Genomic DNA, 16,513 nt, shown 5'->3' with positions numbered 1-16,513 from the left:
CCTGCTGAGCCGGGGGCTCAGTCCTGGCTCCCTCTGCCCCAGCTGCCTCTCCATCTGGTCAGCAGGTGGGAGAGTCCTGATGGGGCCTGGGTGCCCAGGTCTGCTGGGAGGGTGGGCCCCAGGAAGGTGGCATGTGGACAGGATCAGTCTGGGCTAGAGCCCTGCCCCTCCCTTGCCCTTCCAGGACCAGCTCTGGCGTCAGGTTTAGACTGACCCTAAGTCCATGTCTGAGCCTTTGGGCCCCCTTTCTCCGGGGGTAGGGGCATTCACCCTGCCCTCCAGCCCCACAGGGCACCTGGCACCTGTTTTCCTCACCTGCCCAGGCTTGCAAAGGGGCAGAGATGGAAGTCATCTTTGACCCTTGGTAGAGGCAAGTGACAGGTCTCAAATTTAGCTTCTGTGGAGGGGAGCACGGAGCAGCAAGTGTGGTCCAGCCTGGGCCTGGTGGCCCAGCTCAGGTTGAGTTTTGAGCACATGCTGATGTGCTAGGCCCTCTGCTCCACCATAGTGGGCCCTGCTCTGGAGCTACTCACAGTCTGGAAGGAGTTTGGGCACGTGCACGAGGAGAGAGCCAACGACAGGCAGATGGGGCAGGCCCGACCTGGCACACAGGCTGTGCATCAGGTCCAGTTAAGGAGAGATCTGAGAAGGCTCCTTGGGGGAGGTGTCCTTAGGGCTTCCCTTTGAGGGGTGTGTAGGAGTTTGGCAGGGTGGCGGGCAGGGCCTGGGAGAGGTGTGGAGGTGGAGTTATGAGGTGGGGAGTGTATGAGGGCTGGAGAGCAGGGCTTGGGGAGGGTGGTAGACATCAGGCTGGACCGGTGGGCTGGGCTTTTGGGTTTTCTAGCTGGGTGGAGAGAGGAGATGAACCACAGACAGCACGGTGCCTCCGGAGCTTCCACTGTGCCCCTCCCGAATCCACCCCCTGCCTAGGCCTGTGACACCCTCTAGAGGAGCCCCCAGGGCCGGCTCTGGGCTCACAGGGCCCTCCCCTGCCCCTGCAGAGCGAGGAGGATGAGCACGAGGAGTCGGACTTTGACAGCGCCAGCATCCACAGCGCCTCCGTGCGCTCCGAGTGTTCCGCTGCCCTGGGGAAGAAGAGCAAGAGGAGGCGCAAGAAGAAGAGAAGTAGGACGTCCTGTCCACAGGGTTCCCAGGGCCATCACGGTGGATGTGGGGGTGCAGACCCCCCTCTGGGAAGCAGGGAAAGGCATCCTCAGGCCTCAGCCAGGCAGTCTCCCTGGGCTTCCTCAACCACCCTGGTCTCTACAGTCAGGAGAAGGGAGGTCCTGTCCCAGGGAGTCTCCATACATTAGGGACCTATGATGTGAGCCACCCCAGGGCATTTGCACTAGCAGAGGGAGCTCTGAGGAAGGAATTGCTTCTTAACCTCATCCACCCTCTACCCATCTGTCCCCTCTCCCCCATCCCCTTTCCCATCCTCCCTCCGTTCAGTCCTCCTTTCCTCCCTCCCTCCCCTTTATGCATCCATCCATTCACCTTTCTATCCACCCACCCAGCTTTTTTCTTTCCTTCCCCCCCTCCATTCCTTCCTTCTTTCTTTTTATCTGTCTTCTATGCAGCTCTTCATCCTTTTACTCCCTCCATCATTCTGTTCACCACATCTGTCTTTCCACCACCCATTCATCCAACATCCATTAAGTGCCTAGTGTGAGCCATTGCAGCCTGGGGTGGAGACTGATTGTGCATTGGGAGTGGGGACAAGGCCCTCCATGTCTGCCTCTGCCCCCTCCCCAGTCGATGATGGTGATGGCTACGAGACGGACCACCAGGACTACTGCGAGGTGTGCCAGCAGGGTGGGGAGATCATCCTGTGTGACACCTGCCCAAGGGCCTACCACCTCGTCTGCCTGGACCCAGAGCTGGAGAAAGCTCCCGAGGGCAAGTGGAGTTGTCCCCACTGTGTAAGCCCTTGGCAGAGGCGGGGGGAGAGTGGGGAGGAGGTTTTGTCTGTGCCTGGATTCCGGACCCCAGCGCGGAACGTGGGGAGGTGGGAGAGGGAGGGAGGAATTCGCATCCTGGTGGAGGGGCGTCCAGGCCCAGGGTGCCTCCACCTGGACGTCTCCTTCCAGGAGAAGGAGGGGATCCAGTGGGAGCCGAAGGACGACGACGACGACGAGGAGGAGGGCGGCTGCGAGGAGGAGGAGGACGACCACATGGAGTTCTGCCGCGTGTGCAAGGACGGCGGCGAGCTGCTCTGCTGCGACGCCTGCCCCTCCTCCTATCACCTGCACTGCCTCAACCCGCCGCTGCCCGAGATCCCAAACGGTGAATGGCTCTGCCCGCGCTGTACTGTGAGTGTTACGCCCGCCCGCGCCGAACGCCCCGCCCCCGGAAAGGCCCCGCCCTCCACGACCAGGCCCCTCCCCCGGCAAAGCCCTGCGCACAAAGGCCCCACACACTGAGGCCCCGCCCCAGCGAGCCCTGTGCACCAAGGCCCCGCCTCCGCGGCCTAGGCCACGCCCGCCACAACCCCGGCCGGTGCTGCTCCAGGCCCCACCCACCAAGGTCCTGCTTCTGCTGGACAGCGGCCCGTCTATCAAGGCCTCGACTCGCCCCCGCCGTCCAGGCCTCGCCCATCCAGGCGTCTCCTCGTCCAGGCCCCGCTCCGCAGGCCAATAGCTCAGTCCCAAGCCCGGTCGCATCCACGCCGAGTCCCGCCTCTCCCTGGCCCTCTAGGCTTCTCAGTCCCCTTCAGGCTCAGCCGCCAAGAGAAGAGAGGCTGTGGTGATAATCCGGCCACCACCCAGCACAGCCACTGTTTACTGGGCGTCCGTCTAATGCTTCCTGAGTTTTCAAGTACCAGGCCTTTTGTTATTCCTATTTTGAGATGAGAAAACTGAGGCTCAGGGAGGTCAAGTGACTTGCCCAAGGCCATACAAGGCTGAACCGTCCACTCAGACCCACCCAGGACCTGGCTCTCGTCCCAGGGCTGGTGGTGAGGAGAGGGTAGGAGGCCTCTGGGGCTGGAGCCTCAGTTTCTGCAGGGAGAGGAGAGGCCTCCCCCCAGGCACCACAGGCATTTGAACACCTCTATGCTCTGAGTTGTCCCTAGCCCACCCCCAGTGCTGAATCCCCCACCCCGTGGAGCCTGGGCTGTGCTGTGCCAGCCCGAAGTTACCCCATGTGCATCTGGTCTTCCGTTGTGCGTGTGCAGGTGTGTGTGCATGCGTGTGTGTGCAGACCCAAGTTGCCTCATCTCCTGCGTGCACAGCTGGGGCAGGCTTCTGAGGACAGTGTGGTGTCTTGGAGTCACTGTGGTGCTGTCTGACTTGGGGAGCAGTGCAGCCTGTTGTAGGGAGCCTCGGGGTGGGGCCCTGCAGCTAAGCCCTGAATCCGGGACCTTCCTTTGTCCACAGTGTCCCCCACTGAAGGGCAAAGTCCAGCGGATCCTGCATTGGAGGTGGACAGAGCCGCCGGCCCCCTTCATGGTGGGGCTGCCCGGGCCCGATGTGGAGCCTGGTGTTCCTCCACCCAAGGCCCTGGAGGGCATCCCAGAGAGGGAGTTCTTTGTCAAGTGGGCTGGGCTCTCCTACTGGCACTGCTCCTGGGTGAAGGAGCTGCAGGTGAGGCGCCCAGGCGAGTGTGGCCGTGCTAAGGCTCAGGACCTAAAACGCGCCGGCCAGCTCCCTGAGCCAGGGGCGTTGCTGGGAGCTGGAAAGGAGGGAGGCTGAAGGCGAGGACTGTCCTGCCTGGGAGCCAGGCTAGGGGCCGGGGGAGCTGGGCTGGGGGACATGGTGTCCGGCCGCCCCCGCCTCCCGTAACCTCTGCCCCTCCACGAGCAGCTGGAGCTCTACCACACGGTGATGTATCGCAACTACCAAAGAAAGAACGACATGGACGAGCCGCCCCCCTTTGACTACGGCTCTGGCGACGAAGATGGCAAGAGCGAGAAGAGGAAGAACAAGGACCCGCTCTACGCCAAGATGGAGGAGCGCTTCTACCGCTACGGCATCAAGCCCGAGTGGATGATGATCCACCGCATCCTGAACCACAGGTGTGCCGCGGACCTGGCCCCCAGCCTCGCTGGAGTGGTCTGCGTGGTGGGTTGGGAACCCTGTGGTCCTGGGCTTCTGCGGAAGTCAGTGCTTGATACCTGCGGTCGCACCCTGGAGACCACGGTGCGCCTGCGGTGCGGGGGCCTGCACACCTTTGCTCTTCCTTTATAACGCGGCTCGCACCACTGTGCGCCATCTACCCCAGGAGGTGGCGTTTCACCCCCACTTCCGTGTCTATGGACACCAGCAAGGTTAAGTCACTTGCCCAAAGTCACACAGCCGAGAGGCAGTGGAGCAGGGATTGGAACCCATGCTTTTCTGATGGCAGGACTTGCTTTCTTGGCCACTGTTCCAAACTCCAGTGCCCCTGTGACAACTCTTTGTTGAGCAGTCTGAAATTCCCCAGATGCCAATGTTCAGAGCCTCTGCAGAGGTCAAACCAAGAGACCAAGGCAGGAGGCCCATGAACGCTGAGTGTGGGTTTGGTTTGGTGGGAGGTGGGAGCTCTCGCTGATTCCCCAGCCGTAACCCTAACCCTTTACCTTTATTAAATTTCATGTCCAAAATCTAAGTGAACAACACTGTAAACTGACTATACTTCAATAAAAAATAAAACAATGTCAAACAAATAAAGTAAAATAAATGATAACTTAGCTATCAATAAAATACTTTATTTGACATTAAGAACAATGTATATTAAATGACTTGTGAAAATGTCCCTGACTATCATTAAGCTGGATGTGTTATAAACCTGCATAGTGTTTCTATAAAATATATATATATATATAATTGATATATTAAATATTTGGCTAAAAGGAAAAAAAACAGACGTAAATGGCACCTTTTCTCCCTGCCTTCAAAAAGCAGGGCAGGTGAATTTCCTCCAAATTTATTACCTGAATGAAGTCTGGATAACAACCAATCATCTATTTAAAAAGAAATCCATCAGTTTCCATGATGACCAGGAGTGGTCTTCCTCTCTGTGGTCTCCAGGCTAGCCACCGTCACTGCCGTGTAGGGGAGCCATGGCCCCCCCTGCTCCTCAGTGCTGCCCTGGCTTGGTTGCCTAGTCAACTCGGGTTGGGTGGGAGGCCCTAGGACCCTCCCGGGAGCTGTATTCAAGCTACAGTGTAAGGTGCTTTTCTGAAGGACCCCCTCTGTGCTTCTGGCTCAGCCATCAGGTCCCCGTGTGTCTGGGGGTCTTTGGGAATTGCATAGGAATTGCGTTCTTCTCTACTTTGCGGAGATGGGCCCCAGACCGGGATGGGCACTGGTCCAGTCCTTGGGAATTTTTTTTTTCTTTTGATGGAGGTACTGGGGATTGAACCCAGGACCTCGTGCATGCTAAGCATGAACTTTATCACAGAGCTATACCCACCCCTCTGCTTGGGAGTTTGTAAGCAAGAAAACAAAGGTCTATGGTCAGTGGAAACCTTTCTGACTTGGAGATGGAGAATTCTGGGGAACTCTCCAGGACAGAATGGGATTCGCTGCTCCAGAGGACGGAGAGGACACTGGCTCTTTGCTACTCCGTTAGCATGGCCCCCCAGATGTCTCTCTCCGCTCTGCCTCTCACCCCGTGCCCTCCTCCCTCCCTCCCACTCACTGTGTGGCCTCGGCCGAGCCACCTCACCTGTCTGGAGTCAATGCCCTGGTGCCACCCTTCTGGCTGGGGTTCCCCGGGGACCGTGGGAGTGAGAGGCTCTGCATCCTGTGAGGTGCCCTCTTTGGACTCTTGCTTCGGCCACTGCCCGAGTGACCCCCCCTTTTGTTTACTGTGTTGCAGCTTCGACAAAAAGGGGGACGTGCATTACCTGATCAAGTGGAAAGACCTGCCCTATGACCAGTGCACCTGGGAGATTGACGACATTGACATCCCCTGCTACGACAACCTGAAGCAGGCCTACTGGGGCCACAGGTGGGCTGTGTGGAGCCGCTGGGGGGGGGGGGTCCCGCCTCGGTGCCTCTGCCCTGGCCCGTCATCCCCCCTCACTCTTTCCCAGGGAGCTGATGCTGGGAGAGGATGCCAGGCTGCCCAAGAGGCTAATCAAGAAGGGCAGGAAACTGAAGGACGATAAGCAGGAGAAGCCCCCGGACACGCCCATTGTGGACGTGAGTGGGGAGGGGCCCCTGGATGGGGTTGCCAGGGCCGCCACCCAGGCTCCAGGGGACTCTGCCTTGGAGCACTGCCCGTCCACTCAGGCCAGGCACCTGGGGGGTGAGGGTGACAGGACCCAGCCCCTCTTGGCAGCAGTCCCCAGCCTCATGCAGAGGGGCAACTCCCAGAGGACAGAGCGATCTGAAGGATGGCTTACCAGTGCACCAACTGGGGAGCAAATAGTCTCTGCTCAGCGTGGCTCACGAAATTGCATTACTTTAGATGAGCTAATTCCAAGTATTTAAATCGGAAAGTGTCTCTTACTTCAGAACGCAACAGCTAATGTGCAAATCACGCACCATTCTTACCTGTTTAGGGGGAGGAGACCCACAGCCTGCCCCGGGAGCTTTGAGCCTGTCAGGGAGTGGAAGGTTGACTTGTATTCATTTAGCCAACCTCTCTGGGGTTTCTGCTAGCACCCGGCCCTGGGCCCTGGCCCCCTGTTTCATGAGGTGCTTATCTTCCAAGGGCCCATGGCAGGTACGCACAGAAACGGGGGTTCACCTTAGGACTGCGGGTTGCCAGGGAAAGGTGAATGGGTCTGAAACATCAGGAGGACTTCATGGGGGAGGTGGCCTTGTGCTGGAGAGTGAAAGAGGCAAAGAGGGTGATGTTGGGCATTAAGCACCCTGGCATCATCAAAGGTTGGCTAAGTGCCCCCTGTGTCCTGGGCACTATATGGAACTCAGAGAAAGCAGGAGTGAACAGGATCAGCAATTGTGACCACAAGCTGGGCTCAGAATCAGAGTCCAGCAAAGGAAACTGCCCTCATAGGAGAATACATGTGTCCTCATGGGAAGACACGATGGGAACACCTAAGCCAGGCTGGGCGTCGGGGAGGACTTCCTGGATGAAGAGGCATTTCCCCTGAGACCTCAAAGATGAATAAGCTGGGGATGAGAGGAGTGGGAAGAAGATTCCAGGCAGAAAGAATTGTGTGTGCAGAGGCCTGGGGGGCGGCCCCTAGGGGCCCAGGATCTGGGGTGTGTCTGAACCTCTGCCTCCCTTGCAGCCCACGGTCAAGTTTGACAAACAGCCGTGGTACATCGACTCCACGGGTGGCACGCTGCACCCCTACCAGCTGGAGGGCCTTAATTGGCTGCGCTTCTCCTGGGCCCAGGGCACTGACACCATCCTGGCCGACGAGATGGGCCTGGGCAAGACGGTGCAGACCATCGTCTTCCTCTACTCGCTGTACAAGGAGGTTCGTGGGCCGCGGTGGGTGGCTGGGGAGGGGTGGCCCGTGCTGGCTGTGGGCCGGCAGCCTCCCCGCATCCGCCTCCCTCCCCAGGGGCACTCCAAGGGGCCCTACCTGGTCAGCGCGCCCCTGTCCACCATCATCAACTGGGAGCGTGAGTTTGAGATGTGGGCACCCGACTTCTATGTGGTCACCTACACGGGGGACAAGGAGAGCCGCTCCGTGATCCGGGAGAACGAGTTTTCCTTTGAGGACAACGCCATTCGGAGTGGGAAGAAGGTGTTCCGCATGAAGGTGAGCACCCTTCTCCCCGGGGGACCCCGGAGAGGTGCCTGGTCGGCCCGGGGGCGCAGGGGCCCTGCAGTGCATCCGGGGGGGTCTCCCCTAGGGCTCCGGTGGACGCAGTGGCTGGCGAAGGGCAGAGCTACCCACTGTGTTGGTGTCCTGGGGCTGCTGCAGCAGAAGACCACACACAGGGGTGCTGAAAACAGCCACAAAAACGTACTCTCTCACGGCTCTGGAGGCCAGGAGTCCGGGACCCCCTGTCAGCAGGGTCCTGCTCCCCCTGAGGCTCTGGGGGTGGCTCCTTCCCGCCTCTTCCAGCATCTGGTGGTGGCAGGTGCTCCTTGGCCATCCTTTTCCTGCAGCTGCATCATTTCAATTTCTGCCTGTCTTGTGACACAGCCAGCTCCCCTATGTGTCTGTATCTCCTTTTCTTATAAAGACACTCCTCTCTTCTCAACTAATTACACCTGCAAAGACCCTAGCTCCAAAAAAGGTCACATCCTGAGGTTTTGGGTGGACGTGGATTTTGGACGCTTCAACCCAGTCCACCAGCTGTGTGACCTCTGGCAAGGCACTTCACCTTTCTGTGCTTCAGGTTCTTCTCAGCCAAGTGGTGATGACAGACCCACTCCAGAGCTGTGGAGGGTCGAATGGATGAGTAAGCACTAGGCAGGGCCTCTTGGACTTCCCTGTGCCCCCAGGCCACCCGGGGTCTTGCTGAAGGGCAGGTTCTGATCCAGCAGCTCTGGGATGGGGCCTGAGAGTCTGCATTCCTGACAAAGTCCGAGGTGGTGAGCGCTCTGCGGGTCCTCGGGCTGCACTCTGAGAAGCAAGGACTGGAAGCACTCAGTGCTTGCTACGCCTGGCACGTGCTAGGCCCGCAGGAAATCTCGGCGCTCACCTCGCTGCAGTACTGGGGGCTGCCAATCATCCCCCAGGCTCCCCAGGGTGCCTTCCCACAGCTTTCTCCATCGTCTCAGAACGATGCTCAGTCACTGTTTGTGGAATGAGGGAATGGCTCAGTGATCCCGGAGGTCACTCTGCAGACGGCTGGGCCTGTGGGCCGGTTGGTCACAGAAACAACACCCCCGGACACGCTGGGGTACCGTGACCGGCTGGCCACTCCACTGACTCAGCTTTTTGATTTATTTTGTTTTTTTAAATTGTGGTAAAATACATTTAACTTACAATTTTGCATCATAATCATTTTACATGCACAGTTTAGGGACATCAAATACAGTCACACTGTTGTGCCCCCAGCACCACCAACCATCTCCAGGACTTTCATCCTGTAAGACTGAAACTCTGTGCCCGTTAAACACTATGGGGTCACACAGTATTTGTCCCTTTGTGTCCTGGCTCACTTCACTCGGCATAACGTCCCCAAGGTTCATCCATGTTGTAGCATGTGTCAGGATTTTTCTTTTTTTACCCCCCACCTCTATTTATTTTTAATTAATATTTTCTTTTTTTAAATATGCTTTCTTCTTTTTTCTCAATGAAGGTACTGGGGACTGAACCCAGGACCTTGTGTATAGTGTCTTTTTTTTTTTCTTTTAATGGAGGTACTGAGGATTGAACCCAGGACCTTACACATGCTAAGCATGTGCTCTACCACTGAGCTATACCCTCTCCATAGGATTTCTTTCCTTTTTAAGGAAACTTGGGTGTTTCTACCTTTTGGCTCTTGTGAATGATGCTACGAACATGGGTGTGCAAATATTCATTCCTGCTTTCACTTCTTTGGGGTCTCTACCGAGATGTGGGATTGCTGGACCATGTGGTAATTCTATGTGTGATTTTTTGAGGAACAGACTTAGCTCTTTTAATTCTCACAGCACTCCTCCCATAGACAGTATTGCTCCCATTTTACAGGTGAGGAGACTGAGGCCTGGGGAGGTTAATTAACTTGACCAGGTCTAGCTCGAAAGGGCAGGGCAGGGTGCAAACCTGGGTGCTGCCGACGGGCCCCCCCGCCCCTCTCTGCCCCCTTCCCGCCTCTCGGGTGCGGTGCTCTGGGCTGCAGCTGACCCCTCCGCTCAGCGGCCCAAGTCTCCCTCTCAGTCCCTGGGCTCTCTGGGGGCTCCTGTCCACCCTCCTCCTCGCGCCTTTATTTCTGGAGACAGTGATCTGCTCTCCTCCCAGCTCTCCTCCCAAAGGCTCCCCTTTCCCTCCAGAAAGAAGTGCAGATCAAATTCCACGTCCTCCTCACCTCCTATGAGCTCATCACCATCGACCAGGCCATCCTGGGCTCCATCGAGTGGGCCTGCCTGGTGGTGGACGAGGCCCACCGGCTCAAGAACAACCAGTCCAAGGTAGGTGGCGCTGCCTGCTGGGCCCCGGAGCTGCCTTGGGGGGCCGGCTGCCCCATGCCCCCTGACGGGCCCCCTCCTCCCCCAAAGTTCTTCAGGGTCTTGAACAGCTACAAGATTGATTACAAGCTTCTGCTGACGGGAACCCCCCTTCAGAACAACCTGGAGGAGCTGTTCCACCTCCTCAACTTCCTGACTCCAGAGAGGTTCAAGTGAGTTAGGAGGCGGGCTGGGGGCGGCTAGGGGAGACGTGGCAGTGCCCCTCCGGGCCCTGGGACTGCTCGCTGGGCCTCGGTTTCCTCATCAGCAAAACGGGAGGGTTAACAGTGCCTGCCTCCAGCGACCTGTGCGCGAGTCAGGAAATGTCAGCTGCTGCTAATGCTGCAGTTTTCCCTTGGCTCTGCCCCGGCAGACCCCGGGGGTCCTCCTGGGCCCCTGCCCCCACGCCTCTGGCTCACTCCTTTCCCTCCCCAAAGATCTAAGTGCCCACCTGGGCCACAGTGAAGGGGGTGCTGGAGATGAGGGTGAAGATGGATCCCTGGCCTCCTGGTCTCCACTGCCCCCCACATTTTCCTGCTCAGAAAGGGGGCTCAGGGTGGAGAGTGCTGCTTTTGGAATCAGGAGATGTAGATTAGAGGGCAGACTGGACTGGATAACCTTGGGCACCTGCCAGCCTCAGCTTCCTTACCTGTAATATGGATGAGAGTCCTAAGGACCTCATGCTAGCACGGCGTTGAGAACAGGAAGGTATCCTCTGTGGCTGGGACTGCTGTGATGTTTGGGGGTGATACAGGCTTAGACAGAGACTGGGCACCTAGAGCAGGACCAGGGCCTCCTGGCCCACTAGCCAGCTGGCCTGTCCTGTGACCCTCTGGCTGGCCTGCTCCCTCACCCCAACCCTGGCTCCCTCTGTAAAGGGCCTTGACCTGCTCCACACTCTCATTCCATCTCTTTCTTGCAGCAACCTGGAGGGCTTCCTGGAGGAGTTTGCTGACATCTCCAAGGAAGACCAGATCAAGAAACTGCATGATCTGCTGGGGCCGCACATGCTGCGGCGGCTCAAGGCCGACGTCTTCAAGAACATGCCGGCCAAGACCGAGCTGATCGTCCGTGTGGAACTGAGCCAAATGCAGAAGTGAGTGGGGCTCAGCCTGCCAGGGGCCCCTGGGCTTGTCTTCGCCCCGGAGGGCCTGACCTGGCCCGCCTTCCTGGGCCACTCGAGGCCTCAACTCACCTTTTGCACCTGCTTCCTTCTTGGGGCCTCTTCTTATTTCAGTGAGCTGGGTTGGGGCTGCCTGAGTTCGTGTGCTGTCCCCCAGTAACTTGCTGGGCGATGCCAGGCCTGGGGCCTCACCTCTCCGGGCTCCCCTTGGTCCCTCTGTGACTGGGTGCTTGGCCCCCAGCCCCCAGCCTCCATGCAGAGCAGAGTGCCCTCTGGGAGGCGGGTGTGGCCCGGTGTGGCCAGCCCTCCTCCCCTCCTTCCTCTGCTCAGGAAGTACTACAAGTTCATCCTCACGCGGAACTTCGAGGCGCTCAACTCCAAGGGGGGCGGGAACCAGGTGTCGCTGCTCAACATCATGATGGACCTGAAGAAGTGTTGCAACCACCCCTACCTCTTCCCCGTGGCCGCTGTGGTAGGTCCCCGTGGCTGCCGCTGTGGCCACCATAATAGGTGCCCTTGACCACCATGGTGAGTGCCTGAGACAGTGGTCGGTGCTCGTGGCTGCTGTGGTGGGTCATCTGTGGCCTTTGTGGCAAGTGTCCTTGGTCGCCATGTGCCCCTGGCTGCTGTGGCAGGTGCTCAGAACCTCAGCCTCCAATCTTCCCTGAGTATGAGAACTTGGAGGTGATACATACAGGTCCCCATTGTGCCAGAAGTTTCTGAAAACCTACTTCCATCCACCAGTTGGGGAGGCCCTCTCCTTCCATTGTCCCCTCCTTGTGACCATAAAGTAATGGGTCACCCCAGGGTCCCCTCCAGCCTCAGCATCAGGGGACCGTAGGCTAGGATTCTGAGGACTGATCTGGCCCCACTCCATCACTCAGGGAGTCAGGAGGCCTGGGTGGGGCCCCCAAGTGATTCAAATGTGAGATTGGACCCTCGATCAGACACCTAGCTCCAGCCCTGTGGTGTCGGGACAGTCAGTGGTCCTCTCAGAGCCTCAGATTTTTCCTCTACAAAATGTGGCCAATGACAGCATCTACCTGAAAGGGTGAGGATCAGACGAGAAAGTCCACATAAGATGCCCTCAGCTATTCTGTTTCTAATTTAAATCCTCCACAGTTTATACCTTCCCCTCCCCAACCCCTAAACAGAAAGACCACCGCATTGTTAGGTGAGAAGGCTGTGCTGTGGGCGACCCAGACTCGAGGCAACCCCAGGCCACTCTCATAACTCTGGCCCGGCAGACGCTGGGCTGACGTTCTGCCAAGCTGGGGTTCTGGGTTGACCTTGCCTGGATGGCCCTGCAGTGACTGCAGAGGCCAGGCCAGATTCCTGCTGGGAAGGTGGGCTTGGCTTAAGACTGTGTCATCCGTCCATCCATTGATGTCTGTGGTCCTGGTGGAGTACCAGCAGGGGGAGACAGAGGGCGGGGCCAGCAAGTCCGAGCCATGCTCCCAGTGGGGAGAGTCCGTGTGACCCTGGGCCTGTCCGTCCCTGCGGAGCCTGGCCTGACCAGGCCTTGGGCTTGGTACTTAGCCCATTGCTGGGCTGCTGTCCAACCCCCAGGACCTCTTTGGCGCAGAGCCAGAGGAGAGAGGCCCCCCCCCCAATGCCCCACCTTCTGGTGTGACTACAGGAGGCCCCCGTCCTGCCCAATGGCTCCTATGATGGCAGCTCGCTTGTCAAGTCTTCAGGGAAGCTCATGCTGCTGCAGAAGATGCTCAAGAAACTGCGGGATGAAGGACATCGTGTGCTTATCTTCTCGCAGGTAAGCTGCCCCCAGGTGGCTGGCTGGCTCTGCCTCCCCAGCCCACCTCCCACCTGCAGAAGGCGTCCCATTCCTGCCAGCTGAGGGCACAGCCTGCTGGCAGCCTTCAGGGCCTGATACTGTCCCCACGTGGGTTGCATGTGAAATGTCTCTCCTCTGGACCTTGGCATGACGCAGCCAAGGGGTGCTGGCTGGGTGCCAAGTTCAAGGCACTCAGGGCACATTGGTGGGGGGGACACTGGTCCTCCCCACCACCTGCCTCTTCTGGCCTGCTCCTCCTGGAGCTTCCTGTCCAGGCTGGGATGACAGCTCTCGCCCCTCACCCCTGCAGCCTGGCTTCTCATGAAGGTGGGGCCCTGGGGTTGGTTTGGGAGGAGCCCTGTGGTGGGGGCAACTCGGGAAGGGGGGGCCCTCTCTCTAGCTGGATCCTGAAGTTGCACTTACAGCATCGCCTTTTGGGCGGTCAGAGGCAGGACTGTCCAGCCTCAGAGGTCCGTTCCTTCGTCCTTTTGCATCTGTCATACATCAGGCTCTGTGCTGGGCACAGGGGGTCCAGCTCCTGTCCTCAAGACATTCACAGTCTAGTGTGGGAGACGGAAGTAGAGACAGTTATCCAGTCCCCAGGTCATCTCTGTGATGGGGGTCAGTGTGGTCCTAGGGGCCTGGTGTGAGCAGTGCTCCCCAATGATAGGACTGCACCAGGCCCGTTGCTCAAAAGCGGAGACTAGGATGTGGCTCCTCTGTGTCCAAGAGTCAGCAGGTAACCACTGCTACTGCCTGCAGTCCCTGATCCCACCCTGGGCCTGCAGCAGGCTGGGGAATCTGGGGGCAGCTGACCAAGCCTGTGACAGGGGGCTGGCCTGGAGACTGGGATCCACAATCCCCCAGCGCCCTGCCAACGTGAGACATGGTTCTGGGCTGAGGCCTCAAGGGAGCACGTAGAAGGAACTGCACAACTTCTAGAAGTGTCCACAGAGAGAGTGACGGAGACAGAGCCCTGCCATCCCAAATAAGCCCACAAACCCCAATTCAAAACTCATGACAACATTCGGTGAGACATCCCACAAGACAGGAAGTGAAGCCAATTGATAAGGATAATAGAATAGCCCGAAAAAGACTTCAAAGAAACAGGTTTCAGATCCTCAAAATTACTAGAGTAACACTCATAAATCAAGATTAAATCAATTAAGCATAAACAGCAAAAAATGAAACAAGACTAACTGGATAGGAAAAGGATCTGCATGAAATCGAAACAAAACATTCCAACCGATTGGATAAACTCTCAACACTGTTGAAGAGAGCCTTGATGAATGGGAGCCTGGCACTGAGGAATTTCCCCAGAATGCAGCACAGAGAGACAAAGATAAAAATGAGAAATTGCATGGAGGATGCCGTGAGAGGCTCCGGTCATTCTTTAATAGGAGTTGCAGAAGAAGAGACAGAGAAAACAGAAGAAGCCAGACCTAATGAGAGTTTGCAGACCTGGAGAAAGACATGAGATCCCAGGTCTGAAGGGCACTCTGAAGTACCAAGCAAGATACATATAAATAAAGGAACCCCTAGGCACATCGTAGGGAAAACCACACTTCAGACCTAGTACCAACAAAGGACTGACTGAATTCAGACTGTCCTCAGACTTCATACTGGCACCAATAGGTGGCAGAAGACAGCTGCAGAATCTTCAATATACTACAGGAAAGTGGCGACTGATCATTTCATACGCAGCTAAACTGTCTCTCAAGAATGATTAGGGGAGGATTATGGGAGCTAAGCAGGGACTGCCTTTCCCTTTTCATAGGGAAGAGGGAAGTCAGGGAAGGCATACTCGAGAGGTGCCGTCTGAGTTCCTGGCAGTACGGGGGTGGGAAGCGGGTCCAGGTAATTGGGGATAGTTGGAGGGTGCGAAGGACGCATTGGGGAATGAAGCCCAGATGGACTGGGCACCTGCAACGCCAGGGTGAGGGTTTGGGACTTCATTCGGTGAGGTGAGAGCGGGGAGGCACATGCTCAGAGCTGGGTTTGGGGCAGATGGCTGTGGGGCTGCTGTGGGGATGGAGTGGCTCCAGGGGTTGAGGTTGGAGGCCACATTCTTGTTCAGAGAGCCCCGCATCAGGTCTGCCTGGGTCCCACCTGTCTCCCCACTCAGTGGGCTGCTCTGTCCTCCCTCAACTGTTGTGGGGTCCCTGGCCACGGCCCCATGGGGTTCCTCGCTCTGCAGCAGCCCCTCAGACTTACCATGTCCCCTGCAGATGACCAAGATGCTGGACCTCCTGGAGGACTTCCTGGAGTATGAGGGCTACAAGTATGAGCGGATTGACGGCGGCATCACTGGGGGCCTCCGGCAAGAGGCGATTGACAGATTCAACGGTACCCTCACCTGACTCGAGAGTCCTTGACTGGGACCCCTGTCTGCCTCTCCTCCCGGGCCAGGATCTTAGCCAGACCACCCAGCTTAGGGTCAAATTAGCTGCTCCTCAAATGGCTGAACAGAGCAGACCAGTCCTTAGGTCCTGATGGCTGCCTCTTAGTTTTAAATGGTAAAAGGAATTCATTCCATGGGGATGCCAGGATGCGAGGGGCCAGTGGATGACCCCTGATCAGAACTGAGAAACAGACAAGGAGGAAGGCAGTGAGGGTGCGGACGGACTGTGGGCTTCTGATACTGACACCAGTTAACCTCTAGTTACAGGCAGGGCTGGACAGGACCTGTCCAGTAAAACAGGCTGCGGTGAGGGACAGCTGAGCAGCGCTCCCTGTGGGCTTCTCAGAGGAAGGAGAGGGGAAGGGGCAGGGCCGTGCCTGCCCAGACTCCCAGTGCTCACTGCTCCTCGCCTGGGAAGGAGCCGTGAGGGTGGGGAGGCCAGGAGCTGGCGCTGTAGTGGAGGAAACGGCTGCAGGGAGAAGGGGGCAGCTGAACCAGTGCCTCCTCAGTGGCAGGTCTGCAGCAAGTAGTGATGAGCTCTGCTTCCCTGGGGCCTCCCACCCTCGGAGCAGGGCTGAGGCCTCACAGCCCGAATGCCCAAGGCAGCACTTCCTCTTGCCCACTCGTGTCGGAGGGGAAGCGGGCGCAGTCTCAGGGTCTGGCCCTGGCGCCCCCACGTGGATGTGGGACGGGCTGCAGCATCGGGGACCTGGTGGCAGCTCTAGTGGGTGCCGTGCTCAGTCCCTGGCCACTTAGTGAAGGGCTCCAACGGGCCTGAGACCCGCTGTCTCGTGACAGTGGGGGCTGTGCAGAGGGGTGGCCCAGGCCCTGGAGCTGTGACCCGGACTGTTCCTTGGCTGCCCTGACAGCATCCTGGGCCGGGGGAGCCAGGAGGGCGTGAGCCCGTATGTGCAGGCTGTTTGCTGTTTCTTCTTTGCCCTTCTGGGCTTTGAAAATTGATTCCTTCTCATTCTGCCGCCCTCCTGTTAGTTAAGGGCTCAGAGCACAGTTAGGGGTTACGTGGGGCTCAGGTGGGCTGCTCTGTCCCCACCTGGAGCCCCAGGCCTCCTCTGGCTTCCCTCGGCACAGCTGTGGTGTTGTTGTCTATGACGGGGTACAGTTCCTGCCCCTCTTTCCCTCTGGTCTCCCCTCCCGCCTTCCTGTTTGCCAGCCCCCTGGCCCCACCTCC

The 16,513-nt window shown here is 58.0% G+C and overlaps 1 protein-coding gene across 1 annotated transcript in view; it reads left to right on the top strand.

The window, feature by feature from the left end:
* The window catches only part of CHD5 (chromodomain helicase DNA binding protein 5), a 57,768-nt gene that overhangs the window by 22,051 nt on the left and 19,204 nt on the right, over positions 1–16,513 (top strand). Inside the window, 15 exon segments of the mRNA XM_032495044.1 lie at positions 1,002–1,125; positions 1,756–1,922; positions 2,091–2,312; positions 3,378–3,584; positions 3,804–4,015; positions 5,803–5,934; positions 6,020–6,128; positions 7,187–7,378; positions 7,466–7,666; positions 9,835–9,972; positions 10,060–10,181; positions 10,931–11,104; positions 11,462–11,603; positions 12,771–12,902; positions 15,152–15,269. Coding sequence (XP_032350935.1) covers positions 1,002–1,125; positions 1,756–1,922; positions 2,091–2,312; positions 3,378–3,584; positions 3,804–4,015; positions 5,803–5,934; positions 6,020–6,128; positions 7,187–7,378; positions 7,466–7,666; positions 9,835–9,972; positions 10,060–10,181; positions 10,931–11,104; positions 11,462–11,603; positions 12,771–12,902; positions 15,152–15,269 — 2,392 coding nt within the window.

Source organism: Camelus ferus, chromosome 13 (assembly GCF_009834535.1).
Source record: "Camelus ferus isolate YT-003-E chromosome 13, BCGSAC_Cfer_1.0, whole genome shotgun sequence".
NCBI classification, from domain to species: Eukaryota; Metazoa; Chordata; class Mammalia; order Artiodactyla; family Camelidae; genus Camelus; species Camelus ferus.
Note: the sequence above shows the minus strand (reverse complement) of the source record. Positions and strands in the feature narration are given on the sequence as shown.